We start from the raw sequence: 21,845 nt of genomic DNA on the forward strand, positions 1-21,845 counted from the left end.
TTATATATTTTAATGTGTATATATATATATATATTTAATGTAACTGGCATATCAGGCACATTTTTGCTAGGGATGAAGCTAAGTAAAATAGGGAGTCAATTTAAAGAAGCATGTTGACTAGAGTAACATGGGTGCTATTCAGGAATGGCAAACACTGTGACAATGACTGATATTTCCTAAACACCAATGCTGCTGAGTTGCAGCTAGCTAGTGCTACATGATCCAGAAGCACATTTCTTTCTAAAAAAGCCCTAGGGCCTGTGCTCTTCCCCCAGCTGGAATGGAAACTAAGGATTGTCCAGTGTGGGCATCTCACTGTTTGTTTTTGTGGAATGGACATAGAAATCCTTCGGGCCTGGTTGGAGTTAGCCAGTTGTGAGTTGCAGAGTGTGGGCACTAGAAGAGCAAAGCAGGCCTTTAGAAACTGCCTCCCTCTTTAGAGCTGCATTTCTGCCCCCAGAGACCTCCCTTCCTTTGCACCTTTGCTCCTGCGGCTCTGAGATGCAGGGTGAGCACATGGGAGCGGCTGGTCGCTGACAGAGCGTTCAGTTCTCAGCCTCAGGGAGGCCGCTCGCTTGTCTCAGAACTGCCCCTGGCACAGCTCCAGCCCAGATGAGGCAGCGCAGGTGGGGAAACAGGTGGTATCAAAGGTCTCTCCCAGCTCCTGGAGGCCATCCCTCTTCTTAGATTGGGGCTCTTGAGAGCTTCCCAGAAGTATCTTCACTTCAACATTCCAGATTGCCCCCCAGGGATCGAAAAGGAAGCTAACATTTATTGGGCACCTACTGGGTGCTGGGTGCTTTACATTTAAACCTCACAACAGCCTATGAAAATGTCATTATCCCCATTCTACAGAGGCCCCATGAGAGGAAGTAATTTGCTCAAGTTCTCATAGTGAGTGGTGGAATCAGGAGTCAAACCCAGGGCAGTGTAAGGCCAAAGCAAAGAGCCATACTGAGGGAAAGACAACAGCAGGCCTGTCCCCTGGAAACATGGGCCTCCCCCTGCTGCTGTCTGGACGTTGCATGGCTGCCTCTCTTTCCAAACTGTGAGAGAAACAAAACCGAGGGAGGCCAGGGTCTCGTGGGCAGGGGCTGCCTTTCTGAATCCATGCAAGGGGCAGAGACCAGCCAGCGTAGGGTGGCCAGAAACAACCGTGTGCTTTACATCATAAACTAAGGATGCCATAAAAAACTGGGAAACTTGTAGCCCCTCCCTGACCAGCCCAGCCTTGTATATACAACCAATTTTAGTACTAGGTAATAAAGTATCTTTAAAAAATAAAAGGGTGGATAAGGCAGGCATTATGTGCAGGTTCTAGAAGATCCTCACCTGAGGAAGGGGTCAGGCTCGGCCTGGGTGCAGGGCCAGGAAGAATGCTCTGAACCAATTAGAGTCTGAAATAGATAAAACAAACTGTCAGAGCAGTGACCACAAACTTGCCTCTCTCCTCAGCTCAATTCCTGAGATAGAAATATGGTTTATTGAGCAATTTCCTTGTTTTTCCTATTTCAAAGATGCATAAGGCTTAGAAAGTGACTTGCCCAGAAACATACAGGCAGTAGGAGTCATGTCAGGGTTTGAACCTGACTGGCTCCCAAAGCTGAGGTTCCCATGGAGACCCTCTTCTTGAAGGACAGGAAGTTTGGTACAGCAGAGGAATGCAGTACAGATGGAGGCTCTGCCATCTGCCCCTCCTTGTCCCTTAGGAGATGTGCAGAGTATCTCTCCAAGTGGAGGAGTTTGCAGGGATGTCTGTTTTCTGAAAGGCCTGGACAGAAAGATAGACAGGGCCCTCCTCGGAAAGGGTCAACCTGGGCTTTGTGTTCCCCAGCGTCTCCGTCCCAGGACTAACAAAATGGCAGGAAAACAGGCTGACAGGAGCTGTCCGAGATGATCACGTCCTCCCCCGGCGCATTCCTGCTGCTCAGAGCAGTGAGGGAGCAGCCTCCGTGGAGCCATGCCTGCTGTCAACTTCGTAGATTTTCTGCTTCGTTAGGTCAGTGAGAGGCTGCGGCTTCCACAGAGAGCCCTCTTCAGCGCGGCCTAGCAATTTCCTGAGAGGAACTCCCCATTGTCCCTGCTGTCACGGGCAGTAGCTGCACCTGGTCTCCCTGCAAAGAACTTGCCCAGATGCCACCTGGCTTTCATGTCTTTGAAACCTGGCTATAGCAGATCTGGCTGTGTGACTTTGGGCAAGTGCCTTCACCTCCCTAAGACTCAGTTCCTGTTTCTGGAAAACGGGAGTAATGATGTGCCCTACTCCACAGGGCAGTTAGTTGTGAAGATTAAACAGTGCTTTTAAAGGGTTTAGTAGGACTGCTGGGGACGTACATATTAAATGTTCAATAAACATGGGAGTGATTATTACTGCAATGCTCACAAAGTCTGGACCCGCGAGGTTTGGTGTCCTAGCACTGACTAGGAAGCACCCTTCAGCATCACAAGTAATTTCAAAATAGCTCAAGTCCCAGACTCGCCCTTTGGCAAAGTGAGAGTGGAGATTACCGCGATGTCCACAGCAGCACTGACCAAGAATTCTCCTTACTCTCAAATCTCCTTTCATCAGTCAGCAGAAGTTAAGGCAACTCTTTTCCAGTCTTCCACCTCCACTGCCTCCAAAATTCCCTTGAGACATTTTCTCTTCCTCGTTATTATACAGATTAACATCCTGTAGACCCAAATCCTCCCTTCCACTACCGGTCCAAATACACAGTCTTCCCCAATCAGGTATTGATTCTGCATCACAAAAGCCCAAGGCACAAGTTGAGCAAAAACCAAACTCCCCTCAGAGACTGGGAAAAGAAGTTGAACAGGAGAAGGACTACCCCAGGGTGCAGGAAAGGCTATGAATGAACCTTGCCCGGTCCACTATCCGCACAACTGAATTTCAGACTCCCTCCAGGAGATGCGCACAGAGGGCTGAGAGGAGGAGTGGGTCATACCAGGAGCAGTTCCACTTGGCATTCTGATTTGGTTTTCTCCTGGAAACGGAATCTCTCTGAAGAGGCCGCCCCAGTTCTTGACACTGTGGAAGTGAGTTTTAGCTCCATCTCTGCTCCTGGGGCACCCACCCTACCTTCCCTCTCACTCTGGAGTCTTTGACTCCACGCTGATAAACACCCACCCTGGTTAAGAGCCTGCCGGCTCCTCAAATGCCTCAGGGGCCATTTTATGGGGTAGGGGTCACAAGGACCTGGGATTCTTGCCTAATCCATGGCAAACTATCTGCTGCACCACCAACACGCCCTCTGCCAGGGAGAGCAAAGTCTAAAGGCAACTAACACACTGCGCAATTTTCAACTTTCACCCATTACCCTAAAGAAGGTTTACCACCAGAGCCCCACAGTCTGCCCTGAGAAATCAATTGCATGTGGGAGGCAGCGAGTGGACTCCAAAGTAGAGCCTTTCTAGCCTGCCCCGTTTCCAGACTTTTCTCAGAGAACTCCTGCTGGGTCTGAAGTCTTCCAGGGAAACCCAGCTGGGCTTCCTCCCTAGGCTGTTCCTAAGTTCCAGGCATGACAGTGGGGTGTGATGGGCCCGAATGACAGTCAGCCCCTCTGGAGTCTGCAAGGGAGCCCTGCCAAGGGTGCTGGCTCTGGATCGTCACCCAAGGCAGGAAGCTGTGGCCCCTGGTTACCGTGGAGATCTTGGCACAGGCTGTGCCCATCTATGGCTGACAGGCAGCCTCCCTTAGGAAATGAGGAGGAGAAATTTGGTTGCTTGAGAACTAGATCAGCCTGGGGGAAGACTCCGTGACATCATGAGCCTGCAGCCGAGGGGGCTGCAGAGGAGGCTGAGGCCGGGAGCTCTTTGAGAACAGCGCTCTACTAAGGTGGGCTCCTGCAATCCCGTGGCTTTAGTGGCTGGGGTGTGGCCTCCTGCAGAGCGAGGCCTCCCCGCCAAGCTGCCAGTCCCAAGCCAGGGCTTGTTCGGAGCGGCTCTGGTACAGTGGAAAACCCCAGAAGCCAAGCCAGGAGAAGAGCCACACCCACAGTGCCAAGGAAGCAGCCCAGGCTGGTGGAGAAGGCCATGGTGTCTGGTGCAGGGGAGAAAACGCTAGACTAGTTGGGAGGTTCGTGTTTCTTAGTCACCACCCCTGAAACACTACGGTAGAGTCACGAGCACTTCACTTCCCTTCCCTCCCCTTCCCTTTCCTTCTCCCAGCCCTACTTCCCCACTGCGCAGTGACGTCTGCCCTGCAGGCCAATCGGATTGCTGAGAGGCCCTGCAGTGTAAGCAAAGCAGGGGCAGGTGTGAGGGGCTGATCTCCCTCACTGATTCAGTGGGTAAAGGAGGGCCAAGGCTGTGAGGGCCTCTCCTAGGCTTTCATCCCTTCTGTGGCTAAAACTGGAAGATCAGCTCAGTTAAAATGTCCTTTAAGACAGCCTGACGCTGCAAGTTATGTTTGTACAGAGGGCAGAGCTTGGCCCTGCACACATGTGGGCTTTGCCAGGCTAATGGAGCACCAGGAAGAGGGAGGCTTATTAGATTATTAGATAGGGCCCTGAAGCAGCCCTGTGGGCAGATGAGCTGTCTGGACCTTGGGGAGTATTTATCACATTTGTCCTTTGATTTTCGGAGAGCGAAGGGCTAACTGCTTTCCAGGCTGTTAGGCACCCCAGGAAAGACAGAGGGGCAGAGTAGCGTAGGAGAAGAAAAACTAGACCAGGAGTTTGAAATCCACCTGGCTGCTTTCCAGCTATGAGGGGCCTGAAGCAATTACATTTTTTGAGGTTTGGTAGTCTCACCAGTAAAACAGGTCAAAATTCTTGTTCTGCTTTCCTCTCTCGGTTGAGGTGAAAATGCCTCGAGAGAATGGATATGAAACACCCCCCCTAAGCTACACATAAAAGAAGGCCCGTTGAGTTTTGTCCAGCTGCAGGGAAGCCTTCTCCGTGTCTGTACCCATCACAGCCTGTGGTCCCTCCTGGGGTTCAAAGGAGCTCTCTTTTGTTCCTCTTAACAGAATCCCCGGCTCCCTTCTGGTACCCTGGAAAAATGAGGTGGGGCTACCTTTTCGGGTCAGGGTGCTCTGAGCAGGCTCAAATAACAGGGCAGAGGGCCTCCTTCTCCAATAGAGCCTGCGTTGTGAGGTGCAGCTAGATGAGTGCCTGTGTACCCCAGTTTAAACAAAAACCTAGGACCCAAATTTCAGTGAGGGGGCCCCGCAGTCGGCAGCTGCACAGCTAAGAAGACTTCCATTCATTTCCCACACCTAGCCCCAGGAAATTACCAATACACTTCCCTGGTGGTATTCATATTTACAATTGGCTTGATCCTCTTGGACTTTTAGAGGAAATTGCCCTTCTTTTTTGAGCTAGGCTTTGGAATGTAATTCTCCATCTGGTAAAGGTTTGAAACATCTACGCAGGAATCAAAGAGAGATGGGTTCCTATTATCAGTGATTCACTTTCAAAGCCCTGTGAGACTGTTTTTTATTAACAATCCAATACCCACCAGTGCCTTGGGAATTTTGGACCCCGTTTTGGAGCTAATATGGGGACAAGAGAGTGCCAGGCATGGATTTCCTGTTGCCATGGGTGGAGCCAGGAGCCTTGGATGTCTGTCTCCACCCCCATAGTAGCCCCAATCACTTTCCAAAATAGGGGCGGCCTTTGCCATTGAGTCCTGAGCAAAACTGGAAAAATGAAGGTGTGTGTGGAGGCTCAACTCCCTAGCTCAGAGCCTCCCGGGATGTTTGAACTGGAAGAGAGAGACCCTCTTATGTTTAGAGGCAGGGATGCTGAGACTACAGAGGGAATGTGACTGCCATAATGTCACCCAGAGGTCCTTGACAAAGCTGGGGCAAGAACCCCAGGTCAGGGTTGCCTCTTCGCCAGGTTGCTCACTCATCTTTGCCAAGCCACCACTGTCACTGTCCTTGCCACCCAACCTGTCAGAGGGAAAGGCTGTCGCAGCTTCCCACAGTCCTCCCCTGCTGTGATTAGATAAGGGACATCTTCTGTTACACTGGGAATTGTCTGGCTTGGAGAGGCCCTGGGACTCCCTCTGCAGCACTGATTTTGGAAGGCCTCAGTTTGGGAGCCACTTATATCCTGGTGGCAGTCTTTGCCTTGGAACCCGTCAATGGGATGGAAAGATTGAGGCCTAACTCCCTGCCAGGGAAGGATGGAGAGAAAAGGACACAGGTCTTCTCTCTTTCCTGGGGTAGAAAGCAGCTGGAAGGGTAATGCCTTAGTCCGTTCAGGCTGCTATAACAAAATACCATAGACTGGGTGGCTTACAAACAACAGAAATTTACTTCTCATGGTTCTGGAGGCTTGGGAGTCCAAGACCAAGATGCTGGCAGTTTCCAAGTTCATAGATGGCAGTCTTTTTCCTGTGTCTTTACATGGCAGAAGGGACAAGGGCTCTCTCTAGGGTCTCTTTTATAAGGGCACCAACCCCATTCGTGAAGTCTCCACCTTCATGACCTAATCACCTCTTAACAGCCCCACCTCTAAATATTATACTATTCTATTGGGAATTAGGTTTCAACATATAAATTTTGGCGGGACACAAACATTCAGTATACAGCAAAGGGAATTTAGAGTTTCTAAGGGGATTGTTAGGGGATCATGTGAGGAGTGAACTCTGGAGGGAATGACAGTCTAAGCCAAAAAGGGAAACGGAGGCAGCATCTAGTGCCTGAGGATGAGCCAGCTTGGAGGAGGGGAGAAGAAGGAGTTGGGGGCAGGGAGACATCAGGATAGCAGAAGAGATGGCACCCAGGAGAACTTGAGGAGTTGGGCTGGAGTCTTCAGCTTCCCCTCCCATCATGCGAGAAGAAGATGCGACTGGGGGGATGACATGAAGCAGTCTCCCAGGGGCAGGCACCTGCTCTCTTCCCAGAGAGAGGAGCCTCTGCTTTGGCACATAAGCAGCAGGCCCTGGCCTATCAGGGATGGAGATGGAAGAGGCTATCTGCATCTTGGACCCTGCACCTTAGGAAAGCGATCAGCTTTGCAACTGTGGAAAAGGTGAAAAAATGTCAGGCTGACAGCAAGTGTTCAGAGGTGCCATGGGGACGTGTAGGGTGTGTCAGAGAAGAATATGTTTTGTGCAGAGGTGGTTGGAGCTGTGTGTGTTCTGAAGCTTTCTGCTGTGTAACAATGTCCTTACTCAGGACCCTCAACCATCACCTTTCAACCACCTTGCTTTCACCCTATCTCTCCCATTTCCCCAAAACTTCAGTGACTTCCACTGACCACCAAAAACCAAAAAGCCAAACCCCCAAATTTCTCAGCCTGGCATTTAAAGCTAAAGATTCACCAGACATACCTGGAATTTCCTGTCTCCAGGCATTTGTTCTCTGCTTTCTCAACACCTGATCTTCATTAATTGAAGTCTTTTTCTAGGCTGAGCTCAGATCCCACCTCTTCCAAGAATCCTTCACCGGTATCCCTGGCCAAAGGACTGCTCTCTCCTCTGAATACTAGAGCAATATTTTCTACATCTTTTGTGTTGGTTTACATTCTATCTTGCACTTTAACTATAGAGGGGGATGTTGTTGGTTTTCTCCACTAAATGGTGGAGAAAGCTTTGAAGGCTTATAAATTTGTCTTATTCATTTTTGTATCCCTAGCACCTAGAATGGTGCCCTTTATACAGCAGGCACATAATTCAAAATACATTTATTAAACAAATAAATGCTGGTGATGTGGAGATGAATGAGAAAGTTTCTGTCCATTAGGAGCTTACAGTCTACCGAGAGAAAGAGATGCACAGCAATAAGAACTAACTTAATATAAAGCCCAAGGAACAGCATTTGATCTATGGAGGTGTGGGGCGTGGGTGGGTAGGGATGGTGCGAAGGGGATCATGTGGGTTGAAGGAACCGCCCAGGTGGAAGTGGGTGGCATATTTGGGGAACGTGGTAAGTACCCTTGGGACTGGCATGAAGGAAAATAGGAGATAATGCCAGAGAGGGATGTGGGCACTGGATCATAGAAAGCCTAGTGTGCCTTTCCAAGGAATTTGAATTTTATCCTGGAGGTCACTGACTGAGGAGCCATTGAATGTTCTTGAGAAGGAAGATAATAAGTACTTACTGGATAAAGGAATGACTGCTTTGGGTAGACACCATTCTCTGGCCTTGGTCACTTTAGGAAAATCTTATGTTGGATGTTGAGTAGCACCCATTCTCTGAGGCCAGCCTGTCCCCTGGTCAAACCACCTCTCTGTGAGATTTTCCCTTTTAAAGAGGCCACCCCCCCCAAAAAACCAAAAAACCACTTGGTCAGGGTGAGAAGTCTGTTCTGCCTTCTGAAACAGTTTCCTGCCCCACCCTTGGCTTTGACTTTTATACAGAAATTCTGCTGTTTGCACTGCATTAGTCAGGATACTGTATTACTCAGGGTTCTCCAGAGAAAGGAAGAATATATATAAAATGAGACTTGTTAGAAAGAATTGGCTCATGCGATTATGGAGGCTGAGAAGTCCCACGATCTGCTGTCTGCAAGCTGGAGACCCAGGAAAGCAGGTGGTATATATTCCAGCCCGAGCCAAAGGCCTGAGAAGCAAGAGTGCCAATGGTGTAAGTCCCAGCCTGAGGATGCAGAGACCCATGTCTCAGCTCGAGCAGACAGGCAGAGACACCCACTGCCACCCACTGCCTCTCACTGAAAACTGAGCCTGGGACTGGCTTGGGCCCCCTATATAATTTCTTGACCTTTGTGGAATTGGGGGGTAAGGGGTGGGGGAGGGACAACATCCTATACAGAAGAAAAATCACAGGCTTTGGAGTCATCAGCCTGGGTTAAAGTACCAGCTGAAATCAATTATTAGCTGTAGGACCTTGGCAAAGTCAGTAATCTCTTTGAGCTTCAGTTTTCTTATCTGAAAAATGGGGATAATTATGCCTGCTCCAAAGAATTAAAATGAAGATGAGTATGGGGATTGCCTAGCTTGCTGCCTGACACACAGGAGGTGCTGAGTAAATGGTACTTGTTTGATTCATATTTGTAGAGTTAAATAGAAGCTCCTGTTCTACATGAAGAGGGAAGCTGTGCTTGGAGTGAGCTGTTGTTAGGTGCCTTAATTTAGGGGACTGCAAACTTTCTGCCTAGATTATCTTCAGAGGTTGTCCCAGAGCCCTCCTGGTGAAGGTTCCTACCTGTCTCCCCAGCCTAACGTCTGCTCTCCATGCTCTGCCTTCCTCCTCCGGACAGCTGCGGTTGCATTAATAGGAAGCCAGGGGCCCAGCCCTGACTGAATGAGGACATTGTTGCAAAGACTGAGGAACCACAGACACTGTTGCAGTCCTCCCTGCCCCAAGGAACCCTGGAGAACCTGTGGCTGGCCCTCAGCCCCTCCAGCTGTGTGTTTGGGGAGACAGCCTAGGTCCTCCCCAAACCTCCTGGCCTCCTGGGCTCCTCCGGGCCTCCTGGAGGGACGGGAAAACGGTTAGGATGTGCTAGAGAGATGCCCTGTTTTTCTGAAGATGAGGTTAGAGTTTTCCCTTCAAAACCAAGGAAGCCATGATTAGGGATCTTTCTCAGAGCTGGCGGCTAAATTGCTGCCCCAGGTGCAGGGAGGAAATAGACTCACCCATGCCCTTAAGAGACTCACCCGCAGGTGGGAGAGCGGAGTCCCACACACCTCGAAGGCAACAGGTTTGAAGGATGTATAGACTTGTGTGGTGGAAGCAGAGAGGAGGGAGATACCGACTCTGTAAGTGTATGTGGGGGGCGAGTGGGGGGAGTAGCAGAAGATGGGTACAGCTGGAAGAGGTGGAGGAGGAAGGCCGCCCGGGAACCAGCGTGAGCAAAGGCCTGGAGGTAAAATTAACGTGATATGCTGAAAACAAAAAACAAAAAAAACCCAGACTGTTCTTGGGCGTGGCTGGGACACAAGGTGCTGGGCCGGTGGGGCAGTAGGGAGTGCCGACCAGAGAGGCTGAGGCTTTACTTTTGAATTGTGGGACTTGGAAGGTTTAGCAGTAGGGGGACAAGCAGGGTCAAGTTTTGGAAATCGCTCGACTTAGGTAAGCCGACTGACGGTGTGCTAGGCATTTTCTTTCTTTCAACAAATATTTGTCGAGTGTCTATGACGTGGTAGAAGCTGTTTTGGGCACTGGGCAACAGCGGCAAAAATTCAGATCGAGCCTTCCTTGAGAGTAACTTTCACATTTTATGGAAGAGGAAATTGAAGGTCGTCTTGACCGCGGCTTATGACTCTGGCCCGGACTTTTGTGCAGAGGTAGCGTGGCTCTGGACAGCCCTTTGCATGTCTCGGCGCACGTGGGTCGGTCAGCCTGCGGGTCCTCAGGATGCGCGCGCCGCCGGGGCTTCTCTACCGCCCCGCCCGGAGCCCGCCTCCAGCCCAACCCACACGTGGGTTCCCGCACGTCCGCCCGGCTCCCCCCCTGACGTCAGCCTCGCGGTTCTATTTAAGGCCCCTCCCGCTCCCCAGTCGGAGTACCCGAGCAGCTGCCGCCAATTCCGGGTCCAGCGCCGCTTCCCGCCGACGCCCGCCCGCCCGTCCGTCCGACGTGCACTCCCGGTACGGTCGGGCCCGGCGCGCACTGCGCCCGAGGGGAAGAGCGACTGCTTGGGACTAAGCTGGCCCCGCGCTGCCTGCTCACGGGAGGGGTGGGCGCTGCTTCCCAGAGGCAAAGTCCTGAGACCTGGGCGGTGGCTCATGCCACAAATGGGCCGTGGGCCCGGCCGCACCCTGCTTTGGCTCTAAGTGGGCACAGTGGCCTTTGGCCGGGCTGGGGAACCAAGGAGGTGGCCGCACCTAACCTGGGGTCGAAGGCCTGGGTGGATGCAGGAAGGACCAGGAGACTACAGGTCTGAAGGGTGGGGGTGAGGGCATACCTCCGGGCTCGAAACGAGCAAACTGCACAGAACTCGAAGTCGGGTTCCGGGAGCCCATGCAACCGAAAAAGCCTCAGCAGTCTGGGGCGGCTTTCTGGAAGCCGGAAAGGCGCTGGGTGCCGCTCGGGTTGCATTTTAACCCTCGGAATCTCGAGAGGTGGGCTTCTTGGGGGCAGCCGCTGCCTGCAGATTAAAAGGGTGCTCTTTGTGCAAGTTACATGTGTTAAGCAGCTAACGATGTATAGGGCGCTATGCTAGACATGGTGCATGCAAATATGAAGCCGAAAGGGTACCAGCTCTCCCGCCTCTCAGACAATGTAATGAGAGGAGGATAATCCGGTACCGTCCCCTCCTTTTGACAAATGGGGGGACGTAAGACTGGTTGGGGCATCTCTAAGGTCACAGTGAGTGGCTGGCAGAGTTGGGGCGTAGACCCTCTTTCTTCAGGGCTTCACGCGCACCCGTATCCCCACATTGAAGGGAGCGCTGCAGCCCAGAGCTTAGGTTTTGGTGAAACCAGATGTCCGCTGAAAGAACTCCCTTCCCCCTGTCAGGCTGCTGGAAACCTTACAAGGCTGTCTAGAAATAGCAGTGATTTGTAAGGAGAGACTCGTTTCCAGCTTGGTGACTCTGGGCTGCCTGCCTGGAATTCCTCTCGGATATTTTTGCCCTTTGGGGCAGTGTCAAGATTAGACGTGGTGCTTTCGGGATGCAATCTACGACAGTCTCCCCAGTGAATGCAGTGCAGGTTTGGATTAAAAGAGTCGAAGCCCCCGTCCCCGGCTCTGGAAATCGAGGGTTCCACCAAGTATTTATTAACTTTAGGGCTCCAGGCTTCAGGCCTCTGCAGCTATTGTTGCACTTCCTGTAGTAACAGAATTTCCTCATACCGGGCCTCACGCCTTTGCAACGAAGATCACGGCAGAAGCCACACGAGGTGCCTCCCTGTGGGTTGGTTAACAGTCCCGGGTTCCTAATATCACGATTTAAAATCTGGCTCTGGCAGCGCGCCAGGCCAGGGAGGCTGCCAGCCGGGCTTCACGTTGTTCGTGTGTGCTTTGGAGCGCTAGTTTAGTCTAAAGTCTGATTCTGAGCTCACTCTGACCCAGAGAGCCGAATAGTTTCTGGTCACGTCCGCTCACGGGCGGGGCCTCGCAAGCATCTGCTGTGCTGTCTGGTCTAGGGCCCACCTCTCGGTAGCCGGCGGCCACTAGCACTCTGAAATGCGCTTGCGCGCAGGGATACTGAATGGGTAGGTGGGTGGGGGAGGGGCAGCTGCTAATCTTCCGGGTCTGGGCGGGGCGTAAAATCCGCGGGCTCCGCCGCTTCTTCGGGGGCGGGGGTTGGGGTGAGGGAGAAGAAAACGAGGGATTGCGCATGAGCAGAGCTCACCCTGGCTCTGGGCAACGCGGTGAGGCCGTCAAAGGCGGTTTACTCACGTACCTGTGGTCCTGGAGGGGCTTGGCAGGAGTCCTGGTGACGGGAGTAGAGTTGGGCGGGCGGCTCACAGTGATCTTGTTTGAGGAAAGGCCAGCTGCATTTGGAGTTAACAAGTCAAGATGAGTGAGCCCTCAGGAGGTTATACTTACACCCAAACGTCAATATTATTTTTCCATGCCAAGGTGAGGACGTTTACACCAAGATCCTAGTCAGACCAGATCCTGGCATTAGGCCTTTCAATTCTCCTTTGTCTGTCTTTAAGTTTTTTCCCTCTCCCTTTTTAGTCATCTCTTGTGATTTTTAGTGGCAGCTACCCCAAAAGGAAGCAAAAGAAGCTTTTTCAGAACACCTTTTGGTTAATAATTGTTAATTTAAAGAGGATGCAGTGACTGCGTGTTTTTCCCCTTATAGATTCCTTTCGGTTTTAAGTCCAATATGGCAACTCTCAAGGATCAGCTGATTCAGAATCTTCTTAAGGAAGAACATGCCCCCCACAATAAGATTACAGTGGTTGGTGTTGGTGCTGTTGGCATGGCCTGTGCCATCAGTGTCTTAATGAAGGTAAGTGAGAGCCTTTCACTCTGGAAGCCAAGGATACCTTAACTCCATCCATCCTCCACTCACTCTCCAAGAATTGCATTATCGCATTGTATATACACATATTTAGGTTCATGCACTCATTCAAAGAACTTTAATAGTGAAACAAACTTGTAAAACATGATGCTATACCAAAAGAGTATCTAAACTACAAAAACTAAAGGTTTTTAGGCTGGAGACCCAGTTTCTTAAATTCACTGTACTTTATTAACCTGCGTTAGTTGCCTACAAATGAAAAAGTAGAGTCCATGCCTTTAAACAAGCTAAAATTATTTAAAAGTAATTTTGGAATTGAAATTGATATATATACGTGGTAAAAATTAAACTGAATGTGGGAAGTCTTCCACCCATGTTAATCCCCTCTGCCCCCCTCCTTAGATAGCAGTTTTGGTACCAATTATGGAGCTAAAATTTAATTAGAAAAAGAGAACTTGTGAATAAATAAAAAGTACTTTTGGGGACTTCCCTGGTGGCACAGTGGTTAAGAATCCACCTGCCCATGCAGGGGACACGGGTTTGAGCCCTGGTCCAGGAAGATCCCACATGCTGCGGAGCAACTAAGCCCGTGTGCCACAACTGTTGAGCCTGCTCTCTAGAGCCCGTGCTCCAGAACAAGGGAAGCCACCGCAGTGAGAAACACGCACACCACAATGAAGAGTAGCCCCCCTTCGCCGCAACTAAAGGAAGTGCGCACGCAACAACGAAAACCCAACACAGCCAAAAATACATAAATTAATTCATTTTAAAAATATGGGAAAAAAAGTACTTTTTACAGCACTCAAACCTGGTTTATATGAAAAAGAAATTGAGGCAGCTTACATATTAAAATATTTTAAGTTCGGATTTGGAGTTCCTAATAAGAGAGTGAAATGATGAATTCTGGATTCTGAACAGAAAAGGATTGAAATGAGAAGGGACTGAAGGCAGAAATGAGCTATGCAAAGGTCTTGTAACTACACAGGTTTCTCTATATGTTCGTAGACCACATAGTATACCAACTCTTATTCTTTCCCCATTGGTTCAGAAATTGATGTCATTTATTTTTCCCAAGCCTATGAAACACCTGTGATGCCCCCTAACTCAGGTGTGGCTAAGAGTAACTGCCAGACCACTCATTATACTGTAGATGATTAGGGGTAGATCTGCAGCTCAGCTAGTATACCTCTTTGGTTATAATAGTCCTCATTCCATTTGTATTAAAGCTGTTGCTGGTGCTCCTTGTCTGAGATGCACCTGTGAACTTTTATAGGTTCATCTGAAAGGATATTTTTCACCAACATTTTGTAATGCACAAATCTGTCTTTATGTAATAAAACTGTTAGTGTTGGTTAATATATGGAAAACATGTAACCAGGGAATGATCCAGAATATCACTTTTTAAAGTCTTAATACTAATCAATATCATCTATTTAATGGCTAACAACCTAAAATCAATGTGTAAAACTGAATTTGAGAGACTAAATAGAGCAGTTTTATATAATTGGTTGTTAGTCACTGCCAATCCAGTGTTCTGCTTCTGTACAGTAGTGGTGGACCTCCTGCAGAGGTTGCTCCAATGAGGAGAGAGGGTTGGAGAGAGGGTCAGTGCTTTTTCCTATGTATAGGTCATCTGGGAGTCAGCTCTTAAATGGAGGCCTGCCTCTACTTTGAGGTATGTCCTGAAAATAGTTAATAAAGTAGCTGAACTCTCCTATTCCAGAAATATAGAAATCTTGCATGCCCTTCTAAAAGTTTGGAAATAGCAATTTTCCATTGAACTGAAGATTTTTTGTCTTTTAGGACTTGGCAGATGAAATTGCTCTTGTTGATGTCATAGAAGACAAACTGAAGGGAGAGATGATGGATCTCCAACATGGCAGCCTTTTCCTTAAAACACCAAAAATCGTCTCTGGCAAAGGTTGATTTCAACATGTTTGTATTACACTCTATGCTAGACTTAATTCTTTATCAGGCTTGAAAATCCTAGCTCTTCAGAGATTTCTTTTTTATACAGGATAAGAGAGCCTTTGAACAATTTTGCATTGGCACCTATGGATATCAATGTTTGAATTTCCAGCAAATGGTTTTAAATGGAAATCCAGTTCGTCCATGATGTGGAAAGCATCTGAATTAGAATATAATTAGCAAAGCTTCGTGGGTCCATATTTTACCACATTGCTTCAAATATTTAAATATACTTACTTCCACTGCTTCGTTTCATACACTAATACAAGGTTGAGACTAGGGTAAATGAGTCTGTTCAGCAGATATTCTTGGCTTAACCCTATCACACTTTACAATTACCAGCCAGGAAACAGACATAGGCCCAAATAGAGTCTGTTTTGACACTTGAAAATCATTGACCATTTATCTTGATAGGTGACTCCCTTCATTATCTTCAACCCAGGGTTAACCACACTGTGCTATAGGGTATCTAGAAGCAAGACATGCTTGATAAGTGTACAGTTGCCCCCCTGCTTAAAAAAAAAAAAAAAAAGGGCCTATCCCTGAGCTGGTATGACCACAATTAAGTAGTTAAGTAGAAATAGGAGTGTGGAAGAGTGTGAGCATTGACCTCAGGTGGCAAAAAATTGGGGGATGTGTCTCATTTGATATGAGTATGAAATAAATTTTATTTCTTTCAGCTCCCCCCAATCATAGTTATATAAAGCCAACCACATAACTAAAACCAGAATACAAGGAAGGTGTTGATGTTATTCTTCTTCCATGTAAGTGGCCACAGTGATAAAACTCCAAAAAGTAAAGGAGGAGTCTGGGCATTTATATGCCACATATGCAAAACACTGATAAAACTGTCCATTAAAAAAGTTCATGGGACAAACTTTTGCTGGAGTTTTCTTAAAGGCCTTAATCTGGTTATTGTTTCTCTTTTGTCTAGACTATAATGTGACAGCAAACTCCAGGCTGGTTATTATCACAGCTGGAGCACGTCAGCAAGAGGGAGAAAGCCGTCTTAATTTGGTCCAGCGTAATGTGAACATCTTTAAATTCATCATTCCTAATGTTGTAAAATACAGCCCAAACTGCAAGTTGCTTGTTGTTTCCAATCCAGGTGAGACTTTTAATGGCATAAAGATAGATGAGCTAGAGTAAAACTGATAGTATCAATATATATCGTAATCTGTATATATATTTCTCATATTTTTCATTTTTCTCAGAGTGAGTTTGTGTTTGTAAAACAGTTAAGTTTAAAACATTAAAAGGGATACAATGCCTTTAATGTAGTCTGCACTTTAAAATTTGTTACTTGCCTAAGAAGATCTTGGCTAAGGGATAAGTTTATGAATAATGTGTTATTTATTTTTTAAAATTTGTTTATTTTTGGCTGCGTTGGGTCTTCGTTGCTGTGCACGGGCTTTCTCTAGTTGAGGCGAGCGGGGGCTACTCTTCATTGCGGTGCACAGGCTTCTCATTGCGGTGGCTTCTCTTGTTGCGGAGCATGGGCTCTAGGTGCATGGGCTTCAGTAGTTGTGGCTTGCAGGCTCAGTAGTTGTGGCTCGTGGGCTCTAGAGCGCCGGCTCGGTAGTTGTGGCACACAGGCTTCGTTGTTCCGCAGCATGTGGGATCTTCCGGGACCGGGGCTTGAACCCATGTCCCCTGCACTGGCAGGCAGATTCTCAACCACTGCACCACCAGTGAAGTCCCAATAATGTGTTATTGATGCACAACTTATTTTCATTAAACTACACTTCTTGAATACTTAATGTATTTGCTATATTATACACAGTATAGAGGCTTAAAAATATTAACAAAAATATTGATTGGTCATGATCAATATCAAGATGTATACAGAGCCATGTATCCTGAGTAGTCAGTCCTTATCTAATGATTCACGTAGTATCTGTGCCTAAATATTTTCTTCACAGTGGATATCTTGACCTATGTGGCTTGGAAGATAAGCGGCTTTCCCAAAAACCGTGTTATTGGAAGCGGTTGCAATTTGGATTCAGCCCGGTTCCGTTACCTCATGGGGGAAAGGCTGGGAGTTCACCCATTAAGCTGTCATGGATGGATCCTTGGGGAGCATGGAGACTCTAGTGGTAAGCATAACTTATTTTCTCTTATTGTTTTCAAGAAATTGTGTAAAAAAATCGACAGGAGTATCGTTACTAAATCAGAGCCTAAATCAGATATCCATTCATTAGGGTAGATGGTTTCCAGAAATCTTATCTTTTGGTATAATTATATGCTAAGAATTGCTAAGATTTTAGCCATTTTGTATGACATTTTTTGGTATACGGGATGGGGAATGAAATTTATTTATTATAATGGACACATATTAAATAAGATGATAGTGCTTAGGATACGTCATTTAATATCACAGCTGTTTGGACTCAAACTGCTTGTCCCTGAAAAGGTAAGCCAATCCAAGTGGAGTGTATGAGAAAGAAATCTATTATTATCACAGTTGAGAGATGTTATAATTTGTGCAGAGTTCTCAGTTCCTTATGCCAAGAAAATTCCTCTTATGATCTCATAGTATCTCAATAAGTTAGGAAAACAGATTAGAATATAGTGAAAATTCTTAGCTTTACATAATCTAATCAATGAAAATCTAAAAGAGTATTGGTAGTCTTGACCACCTACCAAAAGGAGATAATCCTCCTTAGATAAGAAAAGACAATTTTAGAAGAATGGGTCAGAATTACTAGTCTGGTGCATGGGAATAAATAAATTCTGTACTATTTCTTTTAGTGCCTGTATGGAGTGGAATGAATGTTGCTGGTGTCTCCCTGAAGAATCTGCACCCTGAATTAGGCACTGATGCAGATAAGGAACAGTGGAAAGCAGTTCACAAACAGGTGGTTGACAGGTAATAGATCTCATAATTTGTAACACAGAAGGTTGAAACTTATTATTTTTATTTAAAAGATTAAAAGTTTGGGGAATTCCCTGGAGGTCCAGTGGTTAGGACTCTGCACTTTCACTGCTGCAGATGTGGGTTCAGTCCCTGGTCAGGGAACTAAGATCCTGCAAGCCGTATGGCGTGGCCCCCCTAAAAAAAAAAAAAAAAAAGATTAAAAGTCTAATAGCATTTGCATTTGGTTACTCATTTAGAGTATGATAAATCTTCCTGTATTTGTAATGTAAACTAAGATAAATCAAGTTAGATTAAGTCTACCCTATTTGGGATTCAGTCTTTACTTCAAAAGCATATGATTCATTTAGTTAGGAATAAGAATTTAAAAATCTTATATAGGGACTTCCCTGGTGGTACAGTGGTTAAGAATCCGCCTGCCAACGCAGGGGACATAGGGTTCGAGCCCTGGTCCGGGAAGATCCCACATTCTGCAGAGCAGCTAAGCCTGTGCACCACAACTACTGAGCCTGCATGCCACAACTACTGAAGCCCACGGGCCTAGAGCCCATGCTCCGCAACAAGAGAAGCCACTGCAATGAGAAGCCCGAGCACTGCAATGAAGAGTAGCCCCCGCTCGCCTCAACAAGAGAAAGCCCGTGCGCAGCAACGAAGACCCAACACAGCAAAAAATAAATTAATTCATTTAAAAAAACTTATAATAGTCTCTGAATAGAAACACAGCTAGCTTCTTATTTATTCAGATGATTATAAAATTTTAAGCAAGGTATATATTCATAATGGTACAAAAAAATGAAAATAATTATTAACTGTTAGAAATTGTTCAAATAGGGAAACTTTCAACTTAGTGGCATTATCTACTTTAAATAAGGTAGCCATGTGTGGATCTCAAGTTTATGGAATTGGAGAATGAATCATGATGGGTGTAGGCAAGGCCCTCTTTTTTCTATTTGTTTAGTTAAAACCTGTTAACCCATCATCCCACCCAAGAAGCATTGACAGTCGCTGTCAACTAACTGTAGCGTTTGTTGAGTTGGAGTTAGTAGTCTGCTGGTGCTTGGAAATGAGTGAATTCTGTGCTCCTCCCACTGATCCCTGTGTACCCCTCCCCCCAACATACACACTCTTGAGATAATCCCAAGTCAAGCATGCTATATGTAATCTTGGATTTGCATTTTTAAATTCAGTATTGCATTTATAAGAATCATCCATTTTGTCGCATGTGGCTGTAGTTATTTGTTTTCACAGCTATGTGATATTCCATTGTATGAGTATACCACAGTTTATCCATTCTCCTTTTGGAGAGCATTGGGCATGTTGCCAGGTTTTTGCTATTACCAGCAATACTGTTGTGAACATACCCATACATAATATCCTGGCATACATGTGCAAAGGTTACACTTAGGTATATAATGCAACTTTACTATATTATGTATATAGTATTATTTACTATAAAAATGATTTATTATAAAGCATATGTTCAGTGAAAGCTTTGTTTTTCTTTGTTCCTCCCACCCTACTTTTCCCTACCCTTCCCTGTCCTTCCCTACACTTCCCTACCCTACAGTGCTTATGAGGTGATCAAACTGAAAGGCTACACATCCTGGGCCATTGGACTATCTGTGGCAGATTTGGCAGAAAGTATAATGAAGAACCTTAGGCGGGTGCATCCGATTTCCACCATGATTAAGGTAGGTCTATGTAGTAATAGGTTTTACTTGAATGCCATTATTTCCTGTTCTTTAAAAGAAAAAAAAACTTCTGAGAAAGCAATTAGATTAATGTTAAGTCCTCAATCGTTGATTTAAGTGAAATAAATTAATGCACCTGCAACTTTCTTTTCTGAAAAGACATGGTTGAGCTTTAGGATTAATGTCCACCAACACTGTGTTCAGCACATAGATACTTGATAACTTCTTGACTGAAAAACTACTCAATTTTGTTGAGATGGGTGGAAGACTATAAAACAAATTTTTTCCTTTGGGAAAACCAGAAAACACACTCAAGTTAGAGTTACCAAAGTGTTATACAATAAAAACGGGGAATTCCCTGGCAGTCCAATGGTTGGGACTCCATGCTCTCACTGCTGAGGGCCCAGGTTTGATCCCTGGTCGGGGAACTAACATCCCGCGAGTCTCGCGGGGCAGCCAAAAAAAATTGCAAAGTACGATGGATAATGGCAATAATTTAGATTTTCTTTTAGAATGGAAATCTTGCTGCTATGTTAATGACTTTCTTTTACACTGTTCATTACATCCTAACTGAAAATCTGGAAAGGAATTTCTACTTATCAAGTTGTATTAAGTAAGCTTCATAATTGTAAAGAATGAAATTCTTGGGAGATCCCAGAATGCATAGAAAAAACGTAAAATATTTTTCATTTCGTCCTCAGGGTTTCTATGGAATAAAAGAGGATGTCTTCCTTAGTGTTCCTTGCATCTTGGGACAGAATGGAATCTCAGATGTTGTGAAAGTGACTCTGACTCCTGAGGAACAGGCCTGTTTGAAGAAGAGTGCAGATACACTTTGGGGGATCCAGAAAGAGCTGCAGTTTTAAAGTCTAATATCATACCACTTCACTGTCTAGGCTACAAAAGGATTTTAGTTGGAGGTTGTGCATATTGTCCTTTATATCTGGTCTGTGACTAAAGCAGTAATGTTAAGACAACCTAGGAAAAACATCAATTTCCTAACATTAGCAATAGGAATGGTTCGTAAAACCCTGCAGCTGTATCCTGATGCTGCATGGCACTTATCTTGTGTGGTCCTAAATTGGTTCGTGTAAAATAGTTCTACTTCCTCAAGAGGTACCACTGACAATGTTGCAGATGCTGCAGTTGCCCTTCAAACCAGATGTGTATTTAACTCTGTGTTATAGAACTTCTGGTTCCTTTAGCCAAGATGCCTAGTCCAACTTTTTTTTCTCCAATTAATCACATTCTGGGATTGATTATAAATCCAGTGTTGCATGTCTTGTGCATAACAAGACATTGTTATGTCTTGTTCTAAAGAATCTTATGTACTATATGTATCAGAATAGTATACATTGCCATGTAATGTAAAAAGGAAAAATCAACATAAATAATGCAGCCAACTATCTGTTATACCAACTAAAACAATAAATAAACCTTGAACAGTGACTACTCTGCTAATTTATTAAGATAAAAAGTGATAAAGCTGTTATTTGTTAATTACATTAATGGGAGCCATTAGGTTATTCTTGGGCAACACTATGATGATTTTTTTAAGGGGTACTGTTTCTAATGACCAGACTTTAATAAGAATTAATATATTAAGGGTGTGACTAGATTAACTAGCTGTTTTGTTACCATTTCCATTGTAATCAATTGTTTTAATATACTAAGGCCCAAAGTATTATGAGATAACTTGATTATAGTGCTAATCATAACTTGTACCCTACAGTTCACACAGGTAACATTCTATACATGAATGTAAAAAACATCATTTGCCAACTGAACATAAGCAGTGGTACTTGGCCACTACAGGGGGACAGAAATTTTTAAGAACCTTTACTCTCTGGAGGCAGTAACATAATGGTACTTAACAATTTTAAACCAAATAGTCCTGGTGGTTGTCTACTCAAAAATTTTCTTTAGATTTCCCTCAAAATATTTCTATAACTGTGACCTTCTCCAGGCCTAAAAACCATACTTACAGAGGTTAACTAGAACAACTTTATGGTCATTACTCCTCCAGGATATTTTTTCCAAAGTTTCCTTCTTGAGAGCTAGATAAGGGAAAGAATTATGTTTTTGTTTTTGTTTTTTTTAATGTGTCTCAAATGTAGAAGGACAAGACTAACCTACATAGGCTTGACAATTAGCTGTTATAATAGGATTTGCTTTCCTATAGTATTTGAAAAAAATAACAGCCTTAAGATATAAGTTACATAGCACAAAATTCACCCTTTTAAAGAGTACAATTCTGTGGATTCATATAGTTGTGCAGCTATTACCACTATCTAAGAACTTTTTAATTACCCCCAAAGAGATGTGCAATTATTCCTATAGCCTTTTGTAGACTTTGATGCATCTTCAGTCTTTAAAAAAAAAAGTATTTACCCTTACTTCATATTATTTCATACAATAAATTAGCCAGTATCAACATGACAAAAAATGCTTAACAGGTTTATTAAACTAATCTTT

At 45.6% G+C, this 21,845-nt stretch overlaps 1 protein-coding gene across 1 annotated transcript; it reads left to right on the plus strand.

Moving 5' to 3' along the window:
* The first annotated feature begins 10,344 nt into the window (after window positions 1-10,344).
* On the plus strand, window positions 10,345-20,819 carry LDHA (lactate dehydrogenase A). The gene is made up of 8 exons (XM_082476685.1): window positions 10,345-10,506; window positions 12,675-12,824; window positions 14,640-14,757; window positions 15,739-15,912; window positions 16,727-16,900; window positions 17,556-17,673; window positions 19,247-19,370; window positions 20,072-20,819. Exons 2-8 carry the CDS (start codon window positions 12,699-12,701, stop codon window positions 20,234-20,236), a joined length of 999 nt encoding a protein of 332 aa, XP_082332811.1. The 5' UTR covers window positions 10,345-10,506; window positions 12,675-12,698; the 3' UTR covers window positions 20,237-20,819.
* The last annotated feature ends 1,026 nt before the right edge of the window (window positions 20,820-21,845 follow it).

Source organism: Balaenoptera physalus (assembly GCF_965194825.1).
Source record: "Balaenoptera physalus genome assembly, chromosome: 10".
NCBI classification, from domain to species: Eukaryota; Metazoa; Chordata; class Mammalia; order Artiodactyla; family Balaenopteridae; genus Balaenoptera; species Balaenoptera physalus.

Coding starts and splice junctions, on each gene's coding strand:
- LDHA (XM_082476685.1), top strand. CDS start 12,699: ATGGCAACTCTCAAGGATCAGCTGATTCAGAATCTTCTTAAGGAAGAA. Junction 15,913..16,726: donor GCTTGTTGTTTCCAATCCAG/GTGAGACTTTTA, acceptor TTTTCTTCACAG/TGGATATCTTGACCTATGTG. Junction 17,674..19,246: donor CACAAACAGGTGGTTGACAG/GTAATAGATCTC, acceptor CCTACCCTACAG/TGCTTATGAGGTGATCAAAC.